This window comes from Chiloscyllium punctatum, chromosome 46 (assembly GCF_047496795.1).
Source record: "Chiloscyllium punctatum isolate Juve2018m chromosome 46, sChiPun1.3, whole genome shotgun sequence".
NCBI lineage: Eukaryota > Metazoa > Chordata > Chondrichthyes > Orectolobiformes > Hemiscylliidae > Chiloscyllium > Chiloscyllium punctatum.
Window position 1 is genome coordinate 48,513,615 of NC_092784.1, and position 22,242 is coordinate 48,535,856.

The following is a 22,242-nucleotide window of genomic DNA, read 5'->3' on the forward strand; positions in this document are numbered from 1 at the left end:
TAACAAGACTGGGTGTTGACTTGATTTGATAGTGTCAGGCCCAGAGGTACTAACCCTGTATTAGGTTTCGGATTAGGGTTTGTGTGGTCATTGATAATGCTGTATGATAGTAAAAAAAGCAGATTTTCCCACTATGCAATGCTTTTACATGAGATGGTTTCACCTTTAGTTCTGTATTGCCTTTAGATAATCTAGATTTGCCTGTGTTTCTAACCCTTAACTGCAAGGTGCACATAATGTCCAACATTTCAAAGAATCTTAATTATACTTTTCATGCTCAACATTTCCCCTTTAATTCACTGTCTGTCTGTCTCTCTCTGTATCATTGGCATCACCATTGTCACGATATCACGATGGGGTGAAGTATGGAGTCTGCTCCCAAAACAGCATCCAGTACCTTCTGATATTATTACCTTTTATTCTGCACCACCTTCTAGCCACTGAAGCTAATCAGCTTCTTTTTAATTCACGACAAGTCCCAAACCCATTGAAACTTTGAATGCTGTTCCTGTTCCATTGTGTTAAATATACAATGCAGAGCCAGGCCATTCAGCCCAACCTATTTCTGCCAATGTTTATTCTCCACATGGGTCTCCACCCACTTATCTTCATCTGCCCTTTTCAGTGTAATCCTTGATTTCCTTCTCCCTCAAGTGTTGTTTGTCGTCCAGATTTCTCTTAAATGCATTTCCTATGTGCACTTCAGTTTCTTCACAAGTTCCACATTCCAACTGCTTTTTGCATGAGCTATTTTTTCAAACCTGTGTTCAATTTATCAGTGACTACAGGAACCTAGAAACGAACAGCAGGAGTAGGCCATTTGATCCTGCTCTGTCACTCAACGAGATCACAACTGGCCTGTTACCTCATCGCTGTTTTCTGGCAGTATGAATTAGAATGAGAATGAGCTTTATTGTCACACGTACTCTAATGTGTACAGGGGAAATTGTGCCAGTTGATGCTAATGGCATCATCTTAGGTACAAACGTCCTCAGGTACAGCTTTTTCAGATGCAGTTCATGGAAAATAGAGAAGTAAAAAAATGTCCAGCATTGCAGATTTCGGAATAAATTATAACGTGGAGAATACAAATACAGAGAAACCATCTTCTGAACCAGTCAATGTTGACATCTAGCCTCCCTGAGATTGCATGTCCACACCGAGACCATGCCAAGCTGAGAGACTGCCACCTAGTGCCCAAAAACCACTACGCTGGGGCGCTGGGAGATCACCACACCAGGCCAAGAGACCTCCACCTACCACCAGAACACCCATGTTAGGCTGCTGGAAGATCTTCACGCTGGGCTGAGAGAATACCATGAACCATTGTAAGACCAGCACTCTGGACCGAGAGGACACCACGTACCGCTCAAAGACCACCATGCTGAGCCAAGCGGACACCATGTACCACCCAAAGACCACCATGCTGGGCCAAGAGGATATCATGTCCTGCTCAAAGACCACCACACTGTGCCAAGAGGACACCATGTATCACCTGAAGACCACCGTGCTGGGCCAAGAGGACACCATGCACCACCCGAAGACGAGCATGCTGGGCCTAGAGGACACCATGTACTGCCCGAAGACCACCATGCTGGGACTAGGGGACACCATGTAGCACCCAAAGACCACCTCGCTGACCAAGAGGACACCATGTACCACCCAAAGACCACTACGCTGGGCCAAGAGGACACCATGTACCACCTAAAAACCACAGTACTAGGTTAAGAGGACACCATGGACTGACCAAAGACCACTTTGCTGGGCCAAGAGGCCACCATGTACTGCCCAAAGATGACTGTGCTGGGCCACTTTGAGAATGCCACGCTGGGCCAAGAGGACACTACGTATAGCCTGAAGACCACTATGCTGGACTGCTGGGAAATCGCCATGCCATGCCGAAAGATTACCATGCTGGGCCAAAAGGACACCATGCTGAGCTGAGAGGATGCTACTCTCAGCCACCAGGTGGCCACACTGGGCCAAGAGACCATCATCCTAAGAGGCAACCTGGTCGGGTCTGTACTGAAGTCAGGAGTTCCAAGGCTGGGAATTCTGAGGCAGCCAAGTCGATGGCTGTGAGTTAGGAGGCTGGAGGTCTGAGGCTGGGATTTCTGAGGCTGGGATTTCTGAGGCTGGGGTTTCTGAGGCTGGGGTTTCTGAGGCTGGGATTTCTGAGACCAGGAGGTTCGAACATGGGAGGTTCAAGGGCGAGAAGAGAGAAGAGGAGGCTTAAAAAAAGACGAAAAGAGAAAAAAATGAGAAAGGAAAATAATTCAAATGTACGAGCTCTTTGAGAAGCGTCCTACTCTGCTGCTGTCTTGCAGAAAGGACATACTCCTTGATAGTTTGAGATGTTATGTTTATTGTTTATTAAGCATCTCCATTAGGTTCCTGCTCAGCTTCCCTTTCCTGGAATGAAGTCCAACCTGTTTAGATCTTTCCCTTCCAGATGTCCCCTCGGTTTGAATGAGACTTTTCCAACTCTCTCAGTCACTAACCGCCTACGGTAAGTCTTCTTTCCAACAACTACAGATTACGCAATTCACTACCTCCAACTGTCCTCTGGGTTTTCAAATCCTGTCTTATTTTCCATACGCCTTAATTGACTCCTTCAGTTGATACTGCCCGACATGACGTACTTGGCCCCATCACCCAGATGAGACTGCATCCAAAAAATATTAACTGGTTCCTAAGGTGCCAAACACCCAGGTCCTAAGAAGCCAAATTTCCAACCCATTGAGTCCCTTCAACAATACTTCTTGATTGGCTCTGAAATGTCACCATTATTTGAGACTGTCCTGCACAAGAGTGTTGGTGCACCCCCCAGATTTAAATCCTTCACTCTAGGAGCTTGCATTGTAACATAATCTCGTTCACAATCACTGCAACACTCAGGGCCTGTATCCAGTTCATGAATTCTGAACTAACTGTAGAGATCACAGATGGAGAAACAGTTTTACCTGCCATCCAACAGGAGACATCAGCAATGCCAGGGTGGAGAAATGGTTACATCGACACTGGGTGTGTGTTCCACTGGAATCTCCCACACTGCAGCCAAGAGGAGACCAGTAGCTTTTCCCAACTGTGTAATCCCAGTGGACACAGTGGGTTGTCCACTCACTGTTCGCTTGCTGTGGAGAGCAAGGTTTATATTCAATATGAGAGGGATTCAATATCAACTTAAGGTTGTTGTGCATCAGTTATACATGGTATTGGTAAGACCACATCTCAAATCCTGTGTGCTGTTTTGGTCCCCTTTTTAAGGAAGGATGTTAATACATTGGAGATAGTTCAGAGAAGGTTTACTGGATTGATATCTCAAATCAGTGGAATGTCTTATGAAGAGAGGTTGACCTGACTGGGTCTGTTTTCACTGGAGTTTAGAAGAGTGAGGGCTGACTTGATAGAAGTGTACAAAATCCTGAATGGCCTATACAAGATGGATGGAGAAAGGATGTTTCTGTTGTGGTTGAGTTCATGTCAAATAGACACAATGTTGAAATTATGGGTGACCCTTTTAGGACAGAAATAAGGAGAATTGTTTATTGCCTCAGAGGGTTGTGCTAAGTTCAGGCTGTCTGCCTCAGAATGTGCTGAAGGTGATGTCACTGAATATTATGAATGAAGAGGTAGATGGAGTTTGGTTAGGGAGTGGAATGAAAGGTTATTGAGGTGATATGGGAATGTGGAATCAAAACACAAACAGATAATTCATCATCTTCTTAAATGATAGAGCAGGCTGAAGGGGCCAAATGGCCTACATTTGCTTCAAGTTCATATTTTTGTGTGTTTGACTCTCTGCTATTATAAGTTGAATGTTCACTGAATAAATGTGTGTGTGTGTGTGTACGTTTGTCTGTTCATGTGCCTGCCTGGGTCTGTCGATGTGTGTCTCTGTGTTGAATCTTCTGCTGACACTGTCTTCCTTCATGGAGGAGGAATGAAGAATTGAGGGAAGGAATGTCAGGCTGTTCTCACACAAGAGTCAGGATATTGAACGAGGAGGGGAGGAAACTGAAAAAGTGGGCAAATGTTCACTAACTCTGATAAGAATAAAGAAGTCTCTCATTAATTTATATTTCCTGCATCATTAAAAGCTTTTATGTCTCTAAGAAGGTGTGTATATTTTCTTTTTGGGGATGATAAACTAAAATGGAATTTGGAGTGCCGACTCAAAATTATCTGCAATTTAAAAATCAAGTGCTGCAAATGTTTTGAACTGTGTGGTACAAGGTTGCTATCAGAAGCAGCGAGAAGGGAAATTCTTCACTGAATGGCAATGACTGGGTTTCAAGTGAAGGAAGTTCTGCTTGACAAAAGCCCTCCGGTTGGTTGAGCTGCAGTTTGATAAGTAGGAAATCCCAGGGCAGCTGAGAGAGAGAGAGGGACAGACAGACAGTCAGTCAGTTCCAGAAACTGCATGTAGAAATGTTCTATTTATCCTTCTCTTTCTCTTCATCTCTCTGTCTCTCTCTTTCTCTTCATCCCCCAATTGGGAAAAGACAAAAACAAAACAAGAAAGCTGAAAATAAATTTTGAAACAAGAAAAGCCTTTGGTCCAACCAATCTACAATGAAGTCAAATAATGACCATTACTCCACAGGCAGCAGTGTGTTATCCTTGTTAAAATCAAAAGGACTGGGAGAAAATACCTTCCAACCTTGTGGACTAGAATGTGGATGTTCAGAATTTTGTTTCCCCAATCTGTATTCTTTTTCCACCCTTCGTATACGTGTTAAACTCTCTATCCCTGTCTCATTTCCTGATGTTTGAGTCTGTGTTTACGTGTTGGGTTTTCAGGGAGTATAATCTGAGGCACATAGTGGTAGATTGGAAATTCTTTCTTTTCTCTGTTTTTGGCAATGTGAAGTGTGTTGAAATAAGTAGTTATTCTTCTGTTATGAAACTCACCAGCTGTGAAATGCTTTTGTCCGAATATCAGTCAGTCAGGCAAATTGACCATTTTGGTGGTGTCAGTGGGGTTTAATATATTTTGTGAACACACATAGAGCAGTGGGGCTCGATTATTGGTGCACATGTTCCAGTTAAATTGTGACAGGTCTCAGAGCTGACTTTCGGTGGCTCATCTAAAATAATATTATGTCACATAAAAGAAAGATAATCTCTCTCTCTATTGGAAGCAGTGAAACTGTGTCAAGTGGAAGCAGGTCAAACGCCTTTCAGCTGATCTGAAATGGCATGCAGCTCAAAATCAAGTGCTTGTCTATTGACATCCTTCCTCCCAGTTATCACCCAATTTAAAGGATGCAATGTCCCATTTTCTACTCTAAATGGAACTCACAGACTGATGAGTATATCTTTTTTAGCTTTATTTTTGGACATATCTGAACCATGTGTATGTGTATTACATTATTATTTCTTCTTGTATTTGGCAATTAATAAACTCAGTCTTTCACTAAGTCAAGGGAGCCTGGTTAAATTGGCTCCCTTTAGAATATCAATTACATTTGTCTGGGTGAAAGGCACCTACAAGAGAAGGGATTGTTTTCAAATTAACCTTGTAGTGACCAGCAGGGAGGGTGGATGAATACACAATGGCAGCCCTTCTCATTGGTCCTCAGCAAGGACTTGGCATTTCGCAGTTCCCCGCCTGGCTCTGTAATGAATTGGAGAACTTCACCCAGTCATAACACTCTATACAAACCTGAGTGTGCTTGAAGGTGATGTTCACAATTGGGTCAAGTCCATTGTTGTCCCTGTTCGTTATCACGGCTGAGACTACATCTGAGATTAATTGAAACGGCTTCTGTTTCCCACCAGTGGTGCTGTGGAACTCACTTCCATTCAGAATGGAGTCCATGTCCTTGTAGGCGATCAAAGCCACCACTGTTAAATCTAATTATGCAGGGATCATGAAGCATTACAAATGCTGGAGAGAGACATTTAGGGTAAACATTTGCAACAAAATACATGTACATCAGTTGCAGAAACAGAACAATAATAACCAACGTCTTAGAAATGGTCATGACCAAGTGCAGCTGGATTTCAAGATGTTCATACCACATACAGTTAGGATTGGAGAACAGCTAATACTGGTCTTGCAATAAATATAGGAAGGGGCAGCAAGATCCCAGAATGGGGAGCCTTTTTTTCAGCCGATTACTCTTGCAAAAGACAGAGTTCCTTTCCATCTTCCTTTCCAAGGCCGTTTCTTCGATGGGTTTCTCCCTCCACAAACTAACCCGAAATCAACTCCATGTTCTGGTCCCTGTGACTGAGGAATGTTCTCCCCATCAATGTCCATTCCATCAGTCTCACTGATTCACTTGTGCTCCTTAATTTCATGTCTACATAATTGCTGAAGCTGTCCTTGGATTAACTACATCCACATCCTCTATCCCTCTTTAAATCCAGTGCCAGGATTTTCCTGTCAAATCACTTTGTCTCCAGTCAATTCTTGACACTCAGTCCTTTGCCTCTGGGAATCAGGCTTGGGGATCTTCTCTGCACTGAATCTATTCCATGCCATCTCTTGAAATGATGTTCAAACCTTCTGGTGCTGAAGGCTCTGACTGACCAAAACACCTTTCAAACTGACCTCAGCATATCCCCTTTAGCATGTCTCACTTCACTTCAAAGAGAATAAACTAAAACGAGAATGCTGTACAATGCAGTTAGTGCTCGCAAGGGTTAACTGACATCACAAGGTCACTTTTCCTCATCAGAATGGAAAGGACAGATCCTGGGGGATGTGAAGGATGTCTCAGCCTAGTGTTCCAGTCCCAGTTGCTCTGGTGCTAAGATCATGTGATAAATACCAATGTGTCATTACTTGGAAATTGAGGCTGAAATTCTGACAGGACCCCAAACAGGGGAACAATGGCCTCGTGGTATTATCACTGGCCTGTTAATCCAGAGACTCATGTAATGTTCTGGGGACACGGGTTTGAATTCTGCCACGGTAAACAATGAATTTTGAATGGAATAAAAATCTGGAATTAAGAGTCTAATGATGACAATAAATCAATTGCCAATTCAGAGAATCATAGAATCCCTACAGTGTGGAAGCAGGCCATTCAGTTCATTGAGTCCAGACTGACCCTCTGGATAGTATGCCAACCAAACCCAACCCCATGCCTTGTATTTCCCATGGCTAACCACCTAGTCTGCACATCCCCGGGCACTATGGACAATTTAACATGGACAATCCACCTGATCTGTACAACTATGGACCGTGGGAGGAAACCAGAACATTTTGAGGAAATCCATGCAGATACAGAGAGAATGTGCAAACTCCACACGGTAGCTCGAAGCTGGAACCAAACCCAGGTTCCTGCTGCTGTGAGGCAGCAGTGTTAACCACTGAGCCACCGTGCCACCCATCTGGTTCACTACTGTCCTTTAGGGAAGGAAACGACCACCTTTACCTGGTATGGTCTCATAATGTGATTCCAAGTCCACAGCATTGTGGTTAATTCTTCACTGCCCTGTGGACAATTGGGATGGGCAATAAATGCTGCCCAAGCTAGTGATAGCCTCATCTTGTGAATTGATAAAAAAAAGTGTCTCAGATATAATATAATGAACCATGTCTTAAACATTTCCTGTTCTGCAAGTTTAAACATCTCTTCTGCCAAATACTTTGTGTGCATGTCCTTTCATTTTTGGTTTCAGTAAATCTAAACCCTGTAAGAACGATTAGTGAAGGTATCTCAGATGGTTCTGGAGAATGTAATCGTACGCCATTATGACAGAGAACTGAAATGGAAGGAGACATAACCAGTAAAGTTACCAGTTGTATTTCCTCTGCTGTGTGTCTGTCGGTTGATATCCATTACAGTGTCCTTCACTTGTAAACGAATTCTGTCCAGGGCTGACCTGTTTCCTCCCTGAAAAGCCCTTACTTCCATATCTAAATGTGAAAAAAATATCAAACCCTGAAGTGAGTCATATCGGAGTGTAACATATTCACAGTCTAGTTATATTGTTCAGGCTCAACCGTCAGTTTAATTGATGGACACAGCTCTGGGCTGCTTTGGACTAGATTTCGCTCCTGAGGTGGCTAAATAGAGCTTGGAACATTCCTACTCCTTGCACCATGGGAGAAACAGACCTGGATTCCTAGAGTTTTAATTTGGGAGGTCCAGTTCCTCAGCAACAGTTTGGAGGGAGCCATGGAGGTTGCTGAATCCTGTGGTGTGCTGGTTAAAAAGCTCACCTCAGTGGACTGGGACTTCACCCATGGTCAAAACACAATAGCCATGTTGTGATTAATTAAAATATAATCCACGAATCTACTACAGGCTTCGCTCTATGAACAAAAACGATTCTCATTGATGAAATCTCATTCAATACACTGAAATCCCTTCAAACTTAATCTCTCGTAACAACCTTTGTACTCATTGCTCTTCATTCAGAACAACTAATCCTTTAATGATATCTTGATGTGGTCAATCACATTTTGAACATATAGGATCCCAATGCAGTAATAATACTGGAATGATAACCCTCAAGCTTATGTCAGTAAACAGGTACTGAAATAGGAAAAACTGAATTTTTAACCCTGAGACATCGTGGGCTGTTCTTTATTCCCAAAATTTAAAGAACAGTAGATTTAAGTAACTTAATGGGTTGACCATTCCACTGACCATCTCCACCTTTTATGTGCATGCAAATCAACTCTTAAAAATTGTAAGTCATATACTTTGGGAAATATACCTCTTTCTATCAACAAATGTGATCTATTTGAACTCAACACTGACTTCACACTGTCCTGGATGTTTCGATTTTCCCCAGTGTTGGAATTACATCCTGCTTCTCAAGCCTCCCCATCCTTGGTGTGTTCAAAATCAGAAGGGGAAATAGGTCAGGAGGGGACGGCTAATAAGGTAAGGAATTGCACAATGAATGATAGGACCCTGGAAAGTACTGAAGATCAGAAGAACCCTGTTTGTGTATGTCAGTACATCCCTGAAAGTAGCAGGTGTGATTGATCGGTGGTTAAGAAGGCCTTTTTTACAAAGTGATAGAACACAATAATGGGGTGATTATGCTGCAACTATAAAACTTGCTGGTTTTGTAGCAACTGGAGTATTGTGTGCAGTTCTGGTCAACACATTATCAGAATGATATGATTGCAACGAGGAGGTAGGGAGCTGATTTAACCAGAATGTTACCTTAAACCTCGTCTGAGTTATGAGGAGAGATTGGATAGGCTGAAGTTGTTTCCTTTGGAGAAGCAAAGATTGAGGGGTATATGATGTTGAGGGTTTCAGACAGAATGGATGGGAAGGCACTTTTCCCATTGGTAGAGCTGTCAATAACCAGGGAAGAGGTAGAAGGCTAAGAGGAGATTTGAGGAGCAATCTTTTCACTTAGAGGATGTTGGGAGTCTACAACTGACTGCCTGAAGAGTCAGAAATTCTCACAACATTCACATTTTAGATGTTCACTTGTGTTGCTGTAACCTGCAGGACTATGGGCCAAGAACTGGAAAATGAGATAAGTGTCATCAGATCATCATTGAGTGGTGCTGACATAGTGGGCTGAATGGCCTCCTCCTGTGCTGTAAATGTCTATGAATCTAAATCATTTCCACTCATGAAAGGATCATGGATCAGTGGGCAAAAATCGAAAGTAGTAGGCAAAAGCAGTAAAAGAGAAATCCTTTTCTCAGCGAGAGTGTTTAGGGTGTGGAATGCAGTTCCTGAGGTGCATGTGAATCAACTGAAATGTTCACAAGAGAAAAGGAAGAACATGCAGGGGTATGGAAACAGGGTGGGAGAATGGCACCACGTGAATTGATCATTTGGGGAGCTGAGGGAAACCTGATGGACAGACTGGCCTCCTGTTCTGGGACAATTCTGTGGTTGTAAAAATAAAGATGAGTATAAAACTATTGGAATGTGGTAAAAATGCAGCAAATTCACAAAAGATCCTTGATATTTGTATCTTATCTGTTCTTGATGGGACTCTTATCTAACACCAAAATGACAGATGCTGACCTTGTAAAGGAGGTCAATAAATGCCAGATGTACCAACAATTACAACATCTCAGCAAGGAAAATGAAAAATAAAGAATGACTCATGATTGAAATGTTGGCAGGCCATGCCTAAACAGGAGGGTATTTTATTAGATGAGAATATAGTGTATTTATCCAAATCCCAGGATGGGGCACAGAAACATGAGGATACCATTTGGCCTCTTGAACCTTGAATCAATTGACTGTATTTTAATCCCATTGATCTGTCTGAGTTCTGCAACCCTTAATACCTAACATGCACAAATCTATCTATCTCAGAGTGGAAATTTTGAACTGAACTGATCTCAACAGCTCTCGGGGTGAGATTCCATCAAACTTTGTCTGAAGGAGTGTTTGTTAATTTGAATGCTGAATGCCCAGATTCAATGTTATGATTTGTGGGTAAAGAGTTAATGTGAATATGTCAATGAGGTAGTCTCCATCTTCATTGGGAAGTAATGTAAGATCATCTGACAGGGCTAGGTGGAGTCTTCTGCTGTACATGTTTAATATACAGTTTTGTGAAGGCTAGGTCGTGACTCACAAATCTTCTTGAGCTCTTTGAGAAGGTGACCAAGCAGGTGGATGAAGGTAAAGTGGTTGATGTGGTCTTATGGGGAAAAGCTGAGGGACTTGAGGCGATTTTCGTTTGAGAGAAGAAGGTGAAGAGGTGACTTAATAGAGACATATAAGATGATCTGAGGGTTAGATTGGGTGGACAGTAAAAGCCTTTTGCCTTGGATGGTGATGGCTAGCTCAAGGGGACATAGCTTTAAATTGAGGGGTGATAGACACAGAATAAATGTCAGAAGTAGTTTCTTTACTCAGAGAGTAGTAACGGCGTGGAACGCTCTGCCTGCAACAGTAATGATCTCACCAACTTTATGGGCATTTAAATGGTCATTAGATAAACATTTGGATCATAATGGATATGGGTAGGTTACATCAGCTTCAGATTGGTTACACAGGTTGGTGCAACATCGAGTGCCAAAAGGCCTGTACTGAGCTGCAATGTTCTATGTTCTAATATTTACCATGTTTGAAGAATAGATCATGTTTGGCAACAACCAAGATTCCTGCAATTTTTATCAGCCCCTTACCAGTGGTCACAAGGTGAGAGGGGAAAGGTTTCAGGGAAATATGTGTGGAAAGTTCTTTATGTGGAAGGAGGGTGGTGCCAGTGGAGGTGGTAGAGGCAGGCAGGATCACATCATTTAAGATATATCCTGACAGATACATTAATGGGCAGGGAACAGAGGGATACAGATCCTTGGAAAACAGGCGACAGGTTTAATTGAAGCATCTAGATCTGCGCAAGCCTGGCGGGCCGAAGGGCCTGTTCCTGTGCTGTAATTTTCTTTGTTCTTTGCTCTTTGTTCTTACACAACCAAACAGCAGAAAGATTCATGTTTCCATGCTCTGGACTGTCACATCAAAGGGCATGGCTTCTTTTCCTCCTTCTCTCACAAATAATTTAACCATTTTAAATCATGTTAAGGAAACAAATCTTATGGATGAAAATACATTTGTTTTGCAAGTTCGTGTGTTGAAGTCTCTGGTGAGCCATCAAACAACCAGTGGAGATCCCTGGACTTTGATGCTCAGGTCCTCATTAGTTAACTTCAGACAGCCATGAGATTTTATGAAATTGGGCATCATGGTGGCTCAGTGGTTCTCACTGCTGCCTCACAACACCAGGGACCTGGGTTCAATTACTGCCTCAGGCAACTGTCTGTGTGGAGTTTGCACATTCTCCCCGTGTCTCCGTGGGTTTCCTCTGGGTGCTCCGGTTTCCTCCCACAGTCCAAAGATGTGCAGGTTAGGGTGAATTAGCCATGCTAAATTGCCCGTAGTGTGAGGTGCATTAGTCAGGGGTAAATGTAGTGGAATGGGTCTGGGTGGGTTGTTCTTCAGAGGGTCGGTGTGGACTTGTTGGGCTGAAGGGCTTGTTTCCACACTGTAGGGAATCTAATCTAATCTAATCATAAACCGAAAGGGACTTGAAACATTTTAAATTCAGGATCTACACTTGACAAGTGTATCGGATGATTTCCCAATAATGATGAACTTGTTTAATATCTCAGTACTAGACACTGTGTAAGGTCAGTAATATGAAGATTCTTTGTGTGATGTACATAGCTGATTGAACAAAGTCGATTACACAAAATATCTTTTGCTGAGCTTACTGATATTTTCAGTTGATATTGTTCTGTTTCCCTGAGGTGACAAATTCAGAGCGGCAACAATGGCAACATTTTCCATGGTTTGCAGGAATATGGAGCAGGAATAGAGTCGTTGTTCTTTTTCCATGTTTTCCCACAAGGAATAATTCCTTAAAATATCACTGGAGTTTGAAATGATTTCCTGTAGGAAAAAAACAATTCATTTCCATCCTAGCGAACACAAATAATTTCTCAAGTGCCATTTATTCGAAGATTGTCATTGCTCCTTTTAATGGATCTGCTCATTGACCAAATGGTGACCAGTTGCGGCTCAACAGGTAACGCTTCTGTCTCTGGGTCAAATCCTGCTCCTGCACAACATTTAGACTCGCACTCCCAGAAGGACAAATTGTTGGGCCAAATGGTCTGTTTCTGTGCTGGAACATCATTGTGTAATCCCTCATTGGGGTCTCAACATGTTTCTTCACTGTTACCTGGCCATTGCTTCTCTGTCGTTGACTGACATCCCCTATCAATCATTTTAAAAGCTGTAGAATTCAGAGCTGTAATTGAGGATTCAAATTTTGGATTCTAGCTGTTGTTAGAAGCAACAAATATATGTAGGCTTTGCATTAAGAACAAAATGGCTGCAAGTTATGATTTGACTTCGTGAACCTGTTTCTTTGCTGAATTAGCTAGAATAGAAGATAATGCAAACAATGGAGCTTTCGTAAAATGTATACTGACACATTAATTGCCCATTCGAACTAACCTTGAACTGCTAGCATGAGATGATGATTTACGTAAAACAAGAATCATTTCCCAGGAAATAACATTGGATTAGCGTGCTGTCAATAATGTCACCATATTACAGTTGATGGGTCTTTTCTTGTATTTAAGGCTGTAATGTCTCTTAAAAAAACATATAAAAATGCTTATTGTTCAATTGTAATTGTGCAATTTCGCCACAGAGCACAGAAGCTTTAACGTCTGTGTTGCTGAACAGAATTGCGTCAGGATGCCTTACTTTATGAAACAGATAATCTTGCTTTATACAGACTGCATTCTGTTGACTCGTTTGACCAATCTCGAAGCCGAGGGATCCCGTCTGGAATCCACATCTTCATAATCATTGTACCAATCCATCACAGACAAAACTAAACCAGTATTTTTCACTTAATGGGGAAATTAAATGTCAAGGTAAATGATTCGCAATCAGGTACCTGAGGGATTATCTTAGGAACTAGTGTTAATTTTGTGTAGTCTATGTGCATGACTTGGCTTTTAAAACACTGAGTGCATTGTGGCCAAATTTGTTGATGAATCAAAGACAGGTAGGAAAGCAAATATTGAAGAGGCATGCAAGAGTTTACAAAGGGATGGAAATGGGTGTATAGAAGGGATATAGAAATTTGGTAGAGGAGCATAATTTTGGAAAATATCAGGTTGTCCATTCTCCCAGTAAGAAGAGAAAAGCAGAATTTTATCTGAATAGAGAGGGACGGCAGAACACTGATGTGCTGAAGGATCTGGGTATCCTTGTACATGATTCCTATAATGTTGGGATGCAGGTGCACCACATAATCACAAAGGCTAATGTAGCATTAGATTTGTTGTTTGGGATGACGAAATGTAAAATATCAACAGCTCAATATACGTGTACAAGGCATCTGTTTCAGATCACCTGCTCAGTTATGTCATTGCAAAGGAATTGTAGGATTGTGATAAAGTTTATAGACACTCCAATCCAGAGAGCTTTGCAATTTACTGAGTTAAATGCTTTGATGAAGAAAAAACAATGAGTGAAGGGAAATGGGGAAGAAAAGGACTGAACTTTATGTCATGATCTTAGAGAATGATGTCACCAGCTCCTATATTCTACCCATGATGCAATGGGGTGTATGTCATGACTGACCTGTACATTCTGATGAGTAATCTGATTAATGGTGGAGTTAATCCATGAACAAAATATATGGTAAGTAGTCAGGGATATCTGTGTGAAGGAGAGAAAAGAGGCATCAAAATCTTTCAAGCAAGAGAGTTAACTTCAGTTCAGTAAATTCATTTATCCCTTCTCAGACTGATTCATTGATCATGTTAATAAACATATGATACCTATAAGTGCACAGGTGATAGGCATGTACACTGTTACAGAGATCATGTGTTCCATAGATCATACACAATCATGTCTTGCATAAAGATACATAGGTACAAGTATATAAGCTGCATACATACAGCACTCTGAATGTATCAAAACATTTTAGATACCTCAGGCAAATACAAAACTACACCATCTAAACAGTTATAAAGACAGGGGATCAAAAGGAAAGGGAGTTTAAAGGGGTATGTGAAGGTGTTGGGAATGGAGGAGGAGTGGATGGCCCAGAGAGAATGGTCCCTACAAAATGATATCAACCATGATGGTGGGGAATTCCTGGTTGAGAAAAAAGGTTGAGTCTTTGGAGGCCCACTTCTTGAAGATGGCATCATCAGAACAGATACCGTGGGTCAGACGGTGCCCTCAGCCATGTTTGACCCATCTCCTTCACACCAGCCCTCACCCCCTCATTTCCCTGCTTCACCAACAATAGGATCCCTCTCAGATTCTCACCTGCTATTCCCCCAGCATCCACATTGAGAAGATTATTAGCTGTCATTTTCACCACATCCAGCAGGATGTGCCATCTTTCCCTCCCTCACCTTGTCAGCATTCTACAGGAATTGTTCCCTCCAGAGCATCTTGGTCCATTCCTCCACCTCATACATTCCCATAGCACCTTTGTTTTCAATCGCAGAAGGAATAAGTCCTGCCTGCTTCCTTCCTCCTACCTCAGTATCCAAGGCCCGAGACACATCTTTCAGATGAAGCAATGATCCACTATATTTGCTGTTCACAATGTGGTCTCCTCGACATTGGGTGAGCTCTTTGCAGGGCACCTACATTCGGTCCACAAAAATGACCCTGAGCTTCAAGTTATTTGCCACTTCAACACATCGCCATGGTTTCCGGCCAACATCTCTGTCTCAGGCTTGCTGCAGTGCTCCAGTGAAGCTCAGCACAAGCTGGAAGAATGGCACCTCACTTTCTGCTTGGGAACCCTGCACCTTTCTGGACTCAATAATGAGTTCAACAATTTTAGAGCCTGAGCACCTTCTCTCATGTCCTTACCCCAACCCCACACTCACCAGGCCTTGTCATCACATTGGCTACTACCACAAACAACCCATTACTAGCTATTACTGGTCCCTATTTGCAGCTATTTCTTCTCCCAGGTTGACCTTTACCCAGTCCCTTGTCTGCCCAACTGTATTATCTCTCTCTGGGTTCCATCCTCACCCATAGTTTACTCCTCCTCCCCTCCCCACAGTGCATTTTCAACACGCGTAACAACCTGTTCCCAGCCCCACACAATTCTGAAGAAGTATCCCTGGACCCAAAACGTTAACTCTGTTTTCTCTCCATAGATGCTGCTGGACCTCCTGAGCTTTTCCAGCAATTCCAGTTTTTGTTCCATAATCCTGTGCCTTGCTCTATCTCCTTGTGAAGGGTTATAGTCCTGACCTTTCACGATACTCTGCCACCAAACATCTCATGCTCAGTTGTCCCTTGTGAAATAAATTCATTTTTTTAAACCTCTATCGTTTTCCTTTCTGTGAATTTCAATTGAATGTAAAATGTTGAATTGCACGTCAAGTCACTCATTCTGCACTGTGGAGGTGCAGGTCATCATTGAGAACAATATCCACATTTCCACTTTTAACTGCACATATGATGGCACCAAAAGTTGCTCTCAGTTTTATACAGTGTAGACGATGAACTGTGATTGTTTCACCATCATTAGGCCAACCAGTATCTCATATCAGCCATGTCAAAATTCTTCACAATCTCCTCTTTGCCTGCACACATATCCACTTGGTATCCTAAACTTCTCCCTATAACCACAGTGTCCAATCATTAGAAATACCTTTCCTACCTTTGTAAAATTGTTCAGGCTGCATTGTTCTGTGTTGATCCTGTTTAGTTCTGTAAAATAATGAAGAGATTTAAAATGTCGCTCACTGACAGGAGAAATGAATGTGAATGCTGTAAGAATTTAACATTGAGCCTTCCTCAGCCTGAATGACTAAGTGAGACATCACAACAGAGCTCAGTGTGAGCACCACCCAATGAGAGCAGAACCTGAAACAGAGGTTATGGCTGCATTGGAACGAACACAAAACCTAGACTGATACTCCCACTGCAATACTGAGGTAATGCAGCAGAGTTGGAAGTGTCATCTTTTAGAAGAAATGGTAAGGCCCTCTCCAAGGCAGGAATGTGACCTTGCTTGTGACTGACATGACCCACTGGAGCACAAAACATCCCCCTCCTCTGGACCCAACAGCCTCCTCCCACCTGCCAAGCCTGACACTGCCCTCTCCCTGGCCCCACTCCGAATGCTCCCCACCATCGGAGTCAGCACTTACCTGAGCCTGACCTGCGTGAAGCATTCATTCACAGTTTCCTGGCAGCCTGGAACCCCACTATATATTGTGTTACTGACCTCATTCTCTGTTTTACTAGACCCTGTTACCCTGCCAGCTCACCCACCTGACACCCCACCCCCCCAGTACCATCAACAGCTCATACACAATGCATCTAACCTCCAGCACCATGCCCACTTTGTTCACCCAGCATACCACATGACCGATATAGCATGGATCTCATCCACTTGGCCCCTACCTCCCTAACCCACCTGGCACCCTAACCCCTTATAACTAAATGCCACACTATTCCCACACTTACATAAGTGAAATACTTTGCCTTTCACAGGAGCTGTCAAAGTGTCTGGATCTGCTGCTGCTGCACAATTAATTCACTGAATGCAGCCAGATTGCTGCAAAACAGGGATTGGGTGCTTTCTATGGCAATTTTCTTGATGGCATGGATTCCAGTGCAGGTTTGAAACAGGAGGCTCCTATTCAAGTTTCTCCAACATGGGAGACATTGAAAAGTAAATGGGTATTTGATCAATGTCGAAAATAGGCTTTTTGACCTGACCGGAACTTCTGGGCCATTGTACAAAAAAGGCCGACATGTAAATGACAATCTTACAAAAGTGAATAGAGTCAGAGAGCAGAGGTACAAATCAGAGATTGAAGGGACGCAGAACAATTTTTTGGGGATTCATTACAGCATGATTGTCAAGGACGTGCCAATAACAGATAGGATAGCTTAACGTTTTAGAAGTTGTTTTGCATTCAGTATAGTCATTACCTTGGCACAGTTTTACCAGGAACAGAACATTCTCCAGTTGTTGAGCTAAATCCTTCATTACAGGGACAATAGATATTTCCTGCCCAAAAGAATCTCCTTGACCACCTTCATGTACTGATCATCTGCTGGAAGCTTCTGACTAAACCTTAGTTTGATCTCTGTCTCCCTGTGACCTGGCTGGTGTGAATATCTCTCCAAGAGATTAGTTTACCTGTTGCGATATGGAAAAGGGAGTCTCAGAAAGGAGAGTCTTACAGAACATGAAACAACTCAGGAAATATGGATACAAAGCAGAGAAGAAAGAACCACAGCTGAATTATTCTGGGGTCCATTACAGTGTGAGAATCGGGTCTTTGGGAAAAAAATCAATGCATCAGTATTAAAGAATGAAAGTCTGGTGAATGTTTTAAATGGTGTTCCCCAAGTAGAAAAGTCTTTACCTTGGCACTGCGTGACTGTTTTATCGGTGAAGGTATGTTCTCCAGTGGTTGAGACAAATCCTTCATTACAGATACACACAAAACCACCAATGTTGTTGGTGCATGTTGCATTTGAACCACACGGGTCTGTCTCACACTCGTCAATATCTGGAATACAAAATAACCATGAATCTCCCTGGACACCTTCATGTATTGATCATCTGCCAGAAGCCTGTGTCTAAACGTTTGTTTGAGTTCTGTTTCCCTGTGTCCTGGCTGGTGTGAGTTTCCACCCAAGACATTGGTTTACCTGATACGGCAATCCTGTTATCTCCTAGACCAGAATGAACCTCACATGGATGTTGTGGTGTTGAAGAATCCAACAAACATTTGTTACAACTAATTATTTGGTGCAAACATTATATTCTTCAGATGCAGAAGTGTCTGGGCCAATATTCTGCTGTTTCATTATAACAGAGGAGAATGGTTGTAAAATAGAGGGTCATGCTTCCAATGATCTGAGGTAAGATGGAGTGTGATATCTTTATACCATCAGGTCACATCCAGTGATTCAGTAATGATATCACAAGCATTTCTCTAAACATTTTACTGACTGACTTGAAACATAACACAGCAGTAAATCGATTTTGCGAGCAAAAAATCTCAGAAATTGAACATGAGACTGCACCATGTGTTGGGATGAGAATCTGATGCTCCAAAAGAGTGAGTCTGGATGAATTAATTGAGAAACTAATGCTCCAAACCAGTGACTCTGTAACATTAAAGCAGCTCAATGAACTCGTCATCCAATGTCAAGCCAAGGAACCACTGAATCAAAATAATACGCTAGCTACCTGCAAACTGTCAAATTAAAGTTGGATTCAGTAATTATTTTTCAGTATTACTTTGATTTGACTCCCCTGCATGACCATTCACTCACTGGAGATACCATGTCACAGTGGGTATGTTCCAAAGTGTATCATCCAGAGTCTCCAATTAATGCTCTGAAGGTGAGAGTTTCCCACATGTTACTGTACAGAAAAGGGAGTCGCGAAAATGAGAATGTTCTAGAAATTGAAATAGTCGGGAAGTTTGGATACATAACAAAGAAGAAAGAAACACAGCTCAATTATTCTGGGATGCATTACAGTGTGAGGTCAGGTTGTTGTAAAGAACATATGTATCGGTATTAAAGAGTGAAAGTCTGGTGAATATTTCAGATGTTGCATCACAAGCAGAATAGTTTTTGACATGACTGTTTTATCAGTAAAAGTGCGTACACTGGAGGTTGAGACAATCCTTTATTACAGGTGCAATAGAAATCACCATTTGTGTGGATGCGTGCTGTATTTGAACCACACAGGTCTGTCTCACACTCATAAATATCTGGAATACAAAACAACAATGAATCTCCCTGACCACCTTCATGTACTGATCATCTGCTGTAAGCTTCTGTCTAACCACCTGCTTGACCTCTGTCTCCCTGTGTCACGGCTGGTATTGGTTTCCGTCAAAGAGAAAATTCTTCATGACAGGTGCCATTTTCATCAGAAAATGTTAAGCTGCTGTCTTGTAGCAAACCAAGTTATTTCAGTCCAACATTACAAAAGCATGCAGTTTCAAAGAGGACCTTTGGCCCATTGAGTCTGTACTGTCAAAGAATGCTTCAAATCGACACAATTCCTGCTTTCCAGCACTTGGCTCATTGCTTTGAATGCAATGATATTTGAAGTGCTCAACATAAAGAGTGTAGGGCTTTCTTAAGAAAGAAATGAGGAAAGCAAAGGGGTCAATGAGATAGCATGGTCAGGTAAGGTTAAGGGTAATCCAAAGAGATTCTACAAGCACTACAGGCATGGTGAGTCAGTGGTTAGCATTGTTGCCCCACAGCCTCAGGGACCCAGGCTTGATTCTAACCTCTATGTAGAGTTTGCACATTGTCCGTAAGGTAAAAACAATGACTGCAGATGCTGAAAACCAAATACTGGATTAGTGGTGCTGGAAGAGCACAGCAGTTGTGCTCTTCCAGCACCACTAATCCAGTACATTGTCCGTATGTCTGTGTGGGTTTCCTCCCACAATCCAAAGATGTGAAGGTTAGATGACTTGGCCAAGCTAAATTGCCCATAGTGTTCAGGGGTGTGTAGGGTAGGGCGTTAGTCAGTGGCACATATTGGATAATAGTGAAGGGGGCTGAGTGGGTTATTCTTTGGAGGATTGGTATGGACCTGTTGGGCCAAAGGGCCTTTTTCCACACTGTAGGGATTCTCTCTAGAAACTTTAGAGTAAGAGGAGACCTCAAGAGAGGATAGCGAGATCAAGGAGGTCATCTGTGTGCTGAACTTCAAGAGATTGGGGAGATACTAAATGAATAGTTTGTGTCAGTTTTGACTGTGGAAAAAGAAATGGTGGCTAGAGAATGCAGGAAAGTCAATATTGATGTTGTAAAACAGTTCACATTATAAAAGAAGTCAAAGTGCACTTTTCAGGGTTAAGTTGCATCTGCCACTGACCTGCCCATCCCCAATCTGGTTTTATGCTGCTGTAACTTAATACCTTCTGCTGCACAGTCACCAACCAAGCAATCAATCATTATGTCATTCGCAAACAAATTTATCATCACTCCCCACATTTTCTTGCGTATCATTTATGTCACAAACAGTAAAGGACCCAGTGATATGTCTTTGGACACTGGCCTCCAGCCACACAAACAGTCTTCTGCTCCCATCCTCTGTCTCATCCCACGAAGTCAATGTTTGGATCCAACTTGTCAAGTTACCCTGGATCCTGTGTGCTTTGTATCTTTGTCACTCTCCTGTGTAGGCCTTTGTTAAAGGCCTTGCTGGAATCCATATAAACAACATTAACCAGTTATGGACCAGACCAAACAACCTCAAAATATATTAAGAGATTAACCTAGCCCTTATTTTAATGGTAAATTTAAGGTGTTGCATTCCTGATGCAATTTGATTGGTCAAACTACTCAACATTAAGCAAAACACAGTTTATTCATACAATATAGTTAAAATACAACAAAAGAAAAATGACAAGAAAAGGAATTGGCTTAGTTGGAAAAGGTTACAGATTAATGGAGCAGTTAGCAACTAAACAATGATTGTTCCAATACAGTAGCATCCCATAAACATACCCCTTAGCAAAAGGCAAACTCAGAAAATAGATTGTCTCACATGCAACTCGAGCAGCAGGATGGGAGAAACCTCAGATTTTAGTTATATCCAAAAATCACAAAAAATAGCTTCCACTTTTTCAAGATCTCAGCAGCAGAGTCTAAGGAACTAAGAAGCCTGGTTCTGTGAGAGCTTGACCACACCCATTCAGGCTGCTTCTATTGTTCCTGCTAAAAAAAAACAAGGCTGCACAAGCTGTTTATTGGCTTTCCAAATCAACAGCTCACTATCTCTGTCCTCAAATCTCTCTTTAAAAGAAGAACAAAATAACCTCTTGAAGCCACGATATTGTCATAAACTGCACTAACCTCATCGACTCCTTAAAAAATTAAATCAAATTTGTTATGCACGACCAACACTTGACAAAGCCATGCTTCCTATCCCTGATTATAACTTTCCAAGTGGAGATTAAATTACTCCTTCAGAATTTTCTCCAGTTGTTTCTCCAGTGAACAGATGATGATGTGCGACTCATTGGTCTGTAACTCCATGGTATATCGTGACCACCCTTTTTGTAGAGTCGAGCCACATTTGCTGTCCTCCAGTCCTCTAGCACCTTCCCTCTGGCCAGAGAGGAATTAAACATTTGGGATAGAACCGCAGTAATATCCACCCTCACCTCCCACAGCAGCCTGGGTTACATCTCACCCAGACCTGGGAATTTGTCCGCTTCTAAGCCCTCCAAAACCTCCAATGCCTCCCCACTCCTGATGTCAATCTGCTCAGGAACCTCACAGTCCCCCTTCCTAAATTCTGGACTCACATCCTCCTCTCCAAAGTGAAGATAAAGTTGAAGTACTCATTTAGCACCTGACCAATGTCCTCTGGTTCCACACAAAGGCCGCCCCCTTGGTCACTAATGGGCCCTGGGGGCTTTTCCCTGTTTATCCATTTCCCCTTGGTGTACTGATAGGATACCTTGGGACTCTTCCCAAACTAATGTGTCACTATTTTTTCATTCCCCTCTTTTCTCTCTCAATTACTGCCTTCAGTTCACACCTGCATTTTATGTCCTCCACTGAGATCTCCATTGATTTGTTCCCTGTGTCCCTATTAAAAGCTTCTGTTTTCCTACTTTTCCAGTCCCGAATATTCTGAGACATCCAGGGTTCTCTGGGCTTCTTGCTCCTACATTTCACCCCAAAGGGAACATGTTGGGCCTATACTCTCGCCAATTTCATTTTGAATGCCTCCACTGTTCTGTGGTAGATTTAACCAGAAATAGGTGTT

The 22,242-nt window shown here is 42.3% G+C and overlaps 1 protein-coding gene across 1 annotated transcript in view; it reads right to left on the minus strand.

The window, feature by feature from the left end:
- LOC140468102 (adhesion G protein-coupled receptor E3-like) overlaps positions 1 to 22,242 on the minus strand; it is a 51,673-nt gene that overhangs the window by 12,144 nt on the left and 17,287 nt on the right. Inside the window, exons 4-10 of the mRNA XM_072564281.1 lie at positions 17,846 to 17,992; positions 16,123 to 16,172; positions 14,064 to 14,141; positions 12,173 to 12,350; positions 7,757 to 7,876; positions 5,669 to 5,859; positions 2,964 to 3,134 (exon numbers count right to left, since the gene is read on the minus strand). Of these exons, the coding sequence (XP_072420382.1) occupies positions 2,964 to 3,134; positions 5,669 to 5,859; positions 7,757 to 7,876; positions 12,173 to 12,350; positions 14,064 to 14,141; positions 16,123 to 16,172; positions 17,846 to 17,992 (935 nt within the window). The remainder of the gene's footprint in view (positions 1 to 2,963; positions 3,135 to 5,668; positions 5,860 to 7,756; positions 7,877 to 12,172; positions 12,351 to 14,063; positions 14,142 to 16,122; positions 16,173 to 17,845; positions 17,993 to 22,242) is intronic.